At 34.0% G+C, this 9,309-nt stretch overlaps 1 protein-coding gene across 2 annotated transcripts; it reads right to left on the bottom strand.

Annotated features, from left to right (window-relative positions):
- Window positions 1-1,733: 1,733 nt before the first annotated feature.
- On the bottom strand, window positions 1,734-7,953 carry LOC112023663 (calmodulin-lysine N-methyltransferase). Of its 2 annotated transcripts, none has more exons than XM_024056287.2 (7): window positions 7,789-7,953; window positions 7,475-7,679; window positions 6,954-7,033; window positions 3,691-3,751; window positions 3,395-3,510; window positions 2,778-2,910; window positions 1,734-2,264 (listed from the first exon to the last, which is right to left on the bottom strand). In XM_024056287.2, exons 1-7 carry the CDS (start codon window positions 7,880-7,882, stop codon window positions 1,985-1,987), a joined length of 969 nt encoding a protein of 322 aa, XP_023912055.1. In that variant the 5' UTR covers window positions 7,883-7,953; the 3' UTR covers window positions 1,734-1,984. The 2 variants fall into 2 exon arrangements, with proteins under 2 accessions (XP_023912055.1, XP_023912057.1); XM_024056289.2 differs by having other exon boundaries at window positions 7,475-7,676; window positions 7,789-7,952.
- Window positions 7,954-9,309: the final 1,356 nt, after the last annotated feature.

Genomic DNA, 9,309 nt, shown 5'->3' with positions numbered 1-9,309 from the left:
TAATTTGTAATTTGAAGTCTAAACAGTCATAGTGGTTTCAATGCTATTTGAACTCTCAATCTTCCACTCCACCACCAAGTCATTGTCACTAACAATTCCACACACCACTCTAGTGGCTTGAGTTGGGTCCATTTTGCGTTGGCATCTCCACTCTATACTTTTATATCCAGTCCCATCCACTATTCACACTCACACATGAGTCAAATTAACAGAGATATGGGTCTTAATCTATCTCTCTCTCTCTCTCTCTCCAATAATCTATATTCTCTCTCTTTGCAATGTGTTGTGATAACTAATAAGGAAATTTGTTCTCTTTTTTAAGTTGTTACATTAAGGTTCTCTGCTCTGTCGTCTCTCTCCAGTAATCTATATTCTCTCTCTTTACAATGTGTTGTGATAACTAATAAGGAAATTTGTTCTCTTTTTTAAGTTGTTACATCAAGGTTCTCTGCTCTCTTGATATCGATCTCCTCTTTGCCAAATTTGAACACCTTTTTTTATTATTTATAAATATCTGAGTGCCAAAATACTTTCTTAATAAGTAAAATATCTATAAGTATTCAGTTTCTAAATATTAAAACCCAATACATTATTGGTCCTTAAAATTTGACTATTAAACCCATTTGATTCATAAAATTTCAAGTGAATTTTAGTCATTTTCCTTCCTCATCAACTTTCATTTATTTCTTTTAGTCATTTTCCTTCTCCGTTAACTTACATTTATTTCTTTGCCTATGTATCTAACTAATCAATACCACATTATTTGAAGACGTGGCAACTCTTTTAATATTAGAAAGTTACACATTACCCCGTACAAACCTAGACCAACCATTTTTTTAATATACCCAATTCAAACTACGAGTCTCTCTTTCTCCAAACTCGTATCACGAAACTCTTGATTAACCAATCTTGTAGTATTTGCCAATAGTACAGCATTACTCTAAAAAAGAAATCATTCATTTTTAATAAATCTTCACGTATATTTGCATATAACGACCGATAAGAGCATAAAACCAAACCCCGTAAATCCACTTAACTGGGTGGACATATAAATTGCTGGTATAGTTAATGCTCCAGGAGTTCGAGTTCAAGAAATTCTTTACAATAGGTTCGAGTTCAACACCTATTGTTGTAATTATTTTTATCAACTTCAGTGCAAAAATAGAACCAGGCAAGAATCACCTGATATTTTACATAAAGCAACCGTTTTCTCACAGAAAACACTACCACTTTGTTCCAATTATTTTCTTACTTCCGAATTTTAAGCAACGTACCCACGCACCACAAAGAAAATATTGTGTTTCAACTTTTAAGCAAGGAAACTAGCTAAGTGCCCATAAATAGAAGTTTAAGACAACTAACCAGAAGGAAATGTTCACTTTCGTGAGAGCAAAGAATCTAAGCCACAACCTCTTAATTTCGCTCTGCAAACAAGGCATGTTCACTGCTGCAACATATATAAATTTTTTTAAAAGCTAACAGCAAGTCTTCCACTTTCAATTAACTCTATTATAACTGATCCACTGAGCATCTGATAGCTTTTGACACTGTTGTGCTCCTTAGTTGGAAGACTTTAAATAGGAGGGGATCTTCTCCCCATTGGTTACTCATGGACGATGACATCTAAATAATATGCTTTTGATTTGTAACTTTCATGCTATATGAACATAAGGAATATTCTTCTGTCAAAAAGTTTCGGTGCACTCAACTATATTATGTTTAAAATAACACGCTAAAAAGAAACAGTACCACTGTATGCTTTTCTTTATAATTGGCAAACCATAATCAGTAAGGACCTACATAAAGGAGCAGGCAACAACAGTCTATTTAGCATGCATCTGTACATGGAAAATTTCCCGCATCCTACAAATAATTATACAATCAATGCCTACCATATGGCTCAACCAGCAATGGAAAAAATTAACCAAGAACTTCAACAGCCTAGGATAGATGTAGAAATTAAAGGGCAATAGCATCCCAAATTTCATATTGTTATTCTAACCAATAATGGATAGCAATGATCTTTTTCGTAGCTGGGCCAGGAGTCTTTGCCATGCATGAATGCCTGATGATGCTTCCAAACTTCTGCATTATAATTCTCTGTTACACTGAAAGACAAGGCATTTTGTTTGATTGTCTCAAGAAACTTATCCAATGAATTGCCTCTTTTAGGACTTAAAAAAAAAGCTTCAGAAGGTCCCTCTTTTTTCAACAAGAACCTGATGATTTGAGCAAGGCCATTGTGGAATTCCTTAAAGAAAGTGCTGTCAAAATGTCATAACAAAGAACATAATTTTAAAAAGATATATATATTTTTTTAATACAAACACAGAAATTATAAAGATACACTTGGCATGCACATGAGAAATCGTCCAGGTGCTTTTCAGCCGACTAGTGAAGAAAACTTAGCCATTTAGAAATATCTGGGTTTGTAAAAAATGTAAGCAACAAAAAATTCTTAACCCAATCACCTCACAAAGTCAATTATAAAACATAACGTGTACAATGGAAAGAGGCATCTGCCAGATAGATTTGAGGCTGAGTGCCGTGTACACTCAAAAGGTTGGACCCATAAATGACTAACGCCCAGCATCAGAAACTCAAACCCTTGTCTTTGTCACTGGGCATCAGAAAGCACCTAGGAAACAATTTCAATCAATGAAGGAAAAATCACCTGATTCACGTTTGATGATTTTCCTCACTCTATAAAATGATGACAGCGGTAAGGCAAGACATAAATTGTAGCAACCTAAACACTTTAGAAAAATCAGACTTACCAGTCACTTGCAATAATGACATCAAAAGCATTAGAGATATTTGATATTTCTCCTTGATCCCAATGCAATGTCATAGAGCTCACTCTGGTAGCATCAAATGCTCCAGAATTGGCATCTATATTACGCTGAATATCTGGATGTCAAGGAACTCTCAATCTGAATCCAAAAAAAGTCAGGAAGGAAAAAAGGAGAAGGAGGAAGGGGGCGGTTGCTTGTTGCTATAAATAATCTATAACATGCATGTTGGCAATTGGGAAAAAAAAAAGAGAGGAGGAAATGACGGTACGGGTACCCAACAGTTGCTTTGATAACAGAAAGTGTGCAAATAAAGACTATTAGAAAACTGGATATATTATAATAACGGGGGGGAAAAAAAAAATAGAGGACAGAATGAGCAGGGATTGGTCCAGATTGAGAAAGCCCAATGCCATCCATAAACTTTGACAACAATTTCACATATCAACCAACACATACCATCACAAGATATAATAGACTTACCAAGAACATAACTGCTCACTTGACTAAATCAAAAGGGAACTATCAACTAACCTATGGTTGAGAATGCACCTGTCACAAAAAATAGAAAAAAAGAAAAAAAGAAAAAGAAAAAAGGATACAATCAACAACTTGAGGATTTCCATCTGATATTACAACTTCTACTGCCTCCGTGATTGCAGCAATTACTAAACCAGCTAAGCCGTAACCTGATCCAAGCTCAATAACTCTTTTAGATCTGGAAAAATTAGGAAAATGCAGAGAAATCTTTTAAAAAAAAAACAGATAATGTTCCAGAGAAATGCCAGCAACTGATACAAAACATGCATGACTGACAGATGCAAGTGTAATATTTGAGACAGACACGTACCATTACTTGAAAAAACTGACAGACCAAAATAATAACAGTTTTACTAACCTGAACATGTCTGCATGTGACAAGCAAAAATAAGCAAGGACTTCTTCTGAAGGCCAATGACCTGTACAAGAATTTATTAACTATTAATTACAATTTTAAGAGAGAGTGACAAATACAATGACCAAGTATATCAGCAGTTTTTTTTTTGATAAGTAACCAAGTATATCAGCAGTTATATAGCCAAAATCTGTGCTAGCAAATAAAGCACCAAAACTTGTAACATCAAACATAACTGGAATGGCTGTGAAGAAAGAAAAGCAGGAAGATTTTCAAGGTCAAAATTCATACATCATTACAGTTTAGTTTACAATGTTATTCCCCGAAAATTCCTTCAGGTACAAAACATTTGAGACAAAACCCAATCGATTTTATTCATTTGCTCTCTTTTAACCTCAAATAGAAGTAAAGCAAATAAGCACCTATCACACATCAACACATGATGAAACAAAAAGCATTTCCAGAATTTAAGAGCAAGAAGGCATTGTTGAATACATTTTTTCTTTTTAGTGGTAAGTTACACACACAATGGTTTTGAACCCAAAACTTCACCCTCCACCCTTTCTTATGGAAGGAGGAAGTGTGATGCAAAACAGGATTGCAAAATAAGAAGAAAATGTAAAAGGAAAAACCTATGCTTCACCACCTTAGAGTGCTTGGAATCACCACCAAGCTGATGAGAAAATTTCTCATCGAAATTTTTTTATTCAAAAGCACTATCTCAAACTATTCTTGGAGCCTTTATTTTTTAATAGGTTTCAAGGATTACATCAAGCCTTATAAAATCCTCAACTACAATAAAGCCCAACTTCAAAATTCAGAAATTTAAATTCCAAATATAGATTAGGTATCCCATATAAGTAAAAAAACAAAATTCTGAAATAGTTTTGATTGTGCTCCTTGCATCAATTTCCCCTAGTTTGGGAAAACTCGGCCTCAAGTTTTTAAGTGCTTGAGGTTAAGAACTTTTAAGTTTGACACTTGCACTCGTGTAGCAAGTTCAGCAGTATTAAGAAGAAATAAGCCTTCTGCTCCATCATATAATTAAAGTCATCTGAAATGATAAAATCAATTGTTGCAATCCGTATTGCAAATGTCACAGCCTCGTCAAGATCCTCGGGAAGTCATATCAGGCCTTTTCATTTCATGTACTGTGGAGGGTTGATAAGTAGCAGATATATCAAACTCATTCTTCACAACATGTGCACTCTTCTTGACTCTCTTTAAGTTTCTCCTCCTCAAGTAGTGATTCTTCAACAAATTGTATCAAATCTAAATCTGTTGGCACTTGTATTACTCTTTTAGCAGTAGGTTTTGATGACTATTAATATTTCATCAGCAAGATCTCATTGCCAACACTATTGTCTCTTGCGTGTGAAGTTGTGGTTTCATTGCAAATGCAACCGATCATCCAGGAAGAAGCCATTAACTTGATCTACACAGATAAGTCATGGAAGACTTTCAAAATAGCTTCAATTGATACTAGAGTAGGCTTAGGACTAGAAACTGCATGAACACTCATCTTGTCTTTTTTAAATTGTGCCATGTAATCAGTAGTAGGTCTATTCCCCTGTCTCAGACTATTTGTTTGTACTATAAAGTCACCCTAATAGGGTTGGATCACAGCTTTTAGTGGCGACTTATGATGGTGGACGGGTAGCTTCGTGTCGGTCTATCATGAGCTATGTACATAGTTCAGGGCACAGGTTGGGGGGTTTAGGCTTTGGGTTCTCGGTTTAACTTTTAGGGGTTTTAACTCAATGATGGTGATGTGGGTTCAATGGTGGCTTTGATGGTTTTGGGCAGTGACATAGGGATTGGAGTATGCTTCCATACCAAGTTGATGTAGAACAGGGTTGCAAAAATAAGAGGAAAAAGAAAAATGGGAAAACCCTACTCTTCACCAACTACGGGTGCTTGGAATCACCACCAAGATAAAGTAAAAATTAATCATCAAAATTTTTTTATATAAAAATTCATTGGGGCTCAATCTTGTAAGTCTCCCCAATTCCAGTCATGTCTCTACCATCAGTTTCTCCCAACTTGTTCGTAAAGCCTCCTTTTAATAGGCTTCAAGGATTACATCAAGCCAAAATTTCATCCCATAAAATCCTAAACTACAATAAAGTCCAAATTCAAAAACTGAAGCCTAAATTCAAATTCCAAAATTCAAATATGGATTAGGTATCCCAAATAAGTAAAAGAACTGAGATAATAAACTCTGAAATAGTTTTTTTGAGCTCCTTCAATCAAAGTATCATAACCAGCTTTCAAGATGTTGAGTTGGGAAGCTGACTACAAAACATGAACTTGGGCTTAACATTCTATGATATGTTGCCTCAAATATGAGAGAAGGACTAAAGAGGAGTTTTGTCCATTTATTTAAAAAAAAAAAAGTTAAAAAAAAAAGTCTACCAACATAACTATTAACTGCAACTTGAAAAAGGATAAAGCCAAGAAAAGTGAAACTATAATAGAAATCTTGTTTTACAAGCCTCATCAACTCAATGCTTCCTTGCAGTTCCTTTCCGCAAACATAGCATATAAAGCTTTGTGTAGCTAATGCCTTGGAAAATAGCATATGCACTGAAACTCCAAAACCAATTTTCAACAAGTCATAACAGAATAATGGATTACTTTATCAAGCGACAAACAAAACCATTAACTTGAAATAGATATAAAACAATGACTAACTGCTCTTCATGGTTGTTCACACCAACCGGCCTTAAGGATTTAATTTCTCAAATAATCACACAACCATTTTGAAACTAAAGATTCTCAAGAGACATTTAATCAATGAGACTATGAGAGAAGCATACACCAAATGATCACATGTGAAGAAGGGAGGTCATGATCGGTGAAATCAAAATATCTGAGTTCCTCATCCAATATGAATCATGCAAGATCTTGCGTCAAAATCGAAGTCATGTTTCTATTGCCAAAGCTCCCCCTCTATACAAATGAAATCAACCTCTCTGACATTTTTTCAGCAGGGTCTAATGAAAACAGTCAAAGGTGAATCCTATCCTATATTCACCAAATAATCTCTCAATTTAGCAATTTCAAAACATGCGAGAATCCATACTTCCCTACAATGAACCAGAGCTATTTCTCACCCCTTTCTAGCAACTATAGAAGAATATTGAAAAAAGATAATAGTGTCGAACTAAACAATTTAACAATAAAATACCAAAGTTTTTAAAGACACCCTTCTTTAAGCACAAAGCCTCCAAGAACAAGTTCGTGTACAACGAAAAGAAACTTACAGACAAGCCCAGTGTTGTCAACATTGTATCTATTGCAGATCTCAAAATCACCCAGGTCAGCACGTTCGTACACTCTTTGGCTGTATAAAATCCAGACATTAGCAACATTTCACACCCAAAACATGCAAATTTTATGTTAGCACATTGTAATTATACCTTAAACTAGAGCTACAACATTAAACCAAAATGATAACCGTGCGCCAATACATATTACGAATTACATGCGTCGATCACTTCTTTCCATTATTTTCAATTAAAAAAAAAAAAATACAACAAACCCACTTTTGATCTATCCTTCACTATGCACCGAGTAAGCGAAATGTGTGTATTTAAAGCAAAATAATGGCTGTGATCAATCAATCTCAAAGTAACTTTTACATATAATCACAAATTAAAATTACAAAACACAATGTAATATGAAAAGGCCTAAGAGCACAGAGTTCAGAAACCAAAAACACAAATAGAGGGAACCAAAAAAAAAAAGTGGAAATTGATAAGCAGAAATAGCAAGAGAAACTCACGTGAGAAATAGTGTGGGAGCTCCTTCAATGGGCAACGTGTAGCACAAGCGAGCTTCTCTAGGTCTAGGGTGATCGTCTGAGCCGGAGAGATTCGTTTCTTCAACGGCAACGGCGTCGTTTTGTTCCACTAATTGACAGGGAATCAAGTTGAAGCCGCGCGTGGTCTTCCTTGAAATGCTCTTGATGCTCGTTTCGGATTGGTCTTCTTGTGCAAGCGAAACCAATAATCACAAGGAAGATTAGGATTTGTAAGTTGTAGTTACTAACTAACATAACGAGAAAATTAATTAATTTAATAATTAAAAAAATGATACCAGGAGTATGAGGAGGGGGCCGACGAAGAAGGGCTTGGCGAAGGATTTGCCATCTGCGGGACGAGGCCTTGCCAGTGGTTCTACGAGTTTCCATGGCAGAAAGCTCAACCCAAGCTTTTTCCTATTCGCTTTATTATTATTATTATTATTATGTTCATGCAATTTGTCTTTTTTTTTTGACAGGAATGTTCATGTAACGTTTGAACTAACCCAAAAGGAAGGCAAAATTTACTGAACAGTATAATATTGGGAAAATTTTAGGCGGATGGCATGGCTGAAAGTTTATTAGTTAAATGGACTGTTTTTTGAAAATCGAATAAAGCAAAATCAATTTCTAGGCAAAATCGAGTTTACTATACTTGACTTCTTTTTTTATCCATCTCAGAGCTAATTTGCAGTAGGGAGTCGAGTATATTAAACTCGATTTTGACAATTTTGGCTGGAAGTCGATTTTGCTATACTCGATTTCCAAAAAACAGTACAACTAACTAATAAACTTTGAATGCATACCATTCGCCTAAATTTTTTTCAAAATCATACTGTTTGGCAAATTTTGCCCAAAAGAGCATGTTGAGAGAGAGAGAGAGAGAGAGAGAGAGAGTATAGCAAAATTTGGGAACGGAGATTAAGCCTCCGTTTGGATATCAATAAAAAATAAAAATTATTTCACTATTTAACTTATTTTTGCTACTATTCATGAATCTCACTGTACTTTTTGGTATTATTCATGAGTCCTACTGTACTATTTAAGTTAACTTTTATCTTTATCTACAATATTTTCAGTAATAAATTTTCAATTTCAGCAAAATAAGTGGTATTCAAACAGAACCTAAGATTATGTTCGAAATAGCAATTTTATTATTGAAAATAAAAAATTTTGTAATGAAATGAAATAATAATTTATATTCATAAATTTGGTTATTACAATTGAAAATATTGTAAATAATTATGTATATATAAAGTTTGTAATTTTTTAAAAATATATTAATTTTTAAAAGTTGCTGATAGAATTTATTATAGAGTAGCTAATTCAACTATTTTAGAAATAAATGACTATTCTCAATTTGAGAAATAGCTATTGTCAAAGAATGACTATTTATAACCCGTAAACAGCCTATTTTGCAATTTATATTTAACCTGATCTAAAGCTAAAATGAGAATTTTCATATCCTAAGGGTAAAATCATAATTTAAACTACTAGGTTTCTAACTACTTCACATAAAACAAATTTTGAAGTCACAATGATATGTTGTGAACTCCAATCGAACTATTGGATAAAACCTTACAACTAAATCAAATTTCAACGGATAAGATGCATTTGTACGATTAAGTAATCACATGTGATTATGAACAATTAATTGATGGGTGACATGAGGAATTAATTTAAATTAATGACATATCATAATTATACTAGAATAAATTCAAAACTATTAAGAGGGTACATATCAGATAGGTAAGGTTATAAAATATTAAGGCTAAATTTCAAACTACACCGAACTTGGTCTATAATTCAATTAATTT

This window comes from Quercus suber, unplaced genomic scaffold (genome assembly GCF_002906115.3).
Source record: "Quercus suber isolate HL8 unplaced genomic scaffold, Cork oak 2.0 scaffold_176, whole genome shotgun sequence".
NCBI classification, from domain to species: Eukaryota; Viridiplantae; Streptophyta; class Magnoliopsida; order Fagales; family Fagaceae; genus Quercus; species Quercus suber.
Note: the sequence above shows the minus strand (reverse complement) of the source record. Positions and strands in the feature narration are given on the sequence as shown.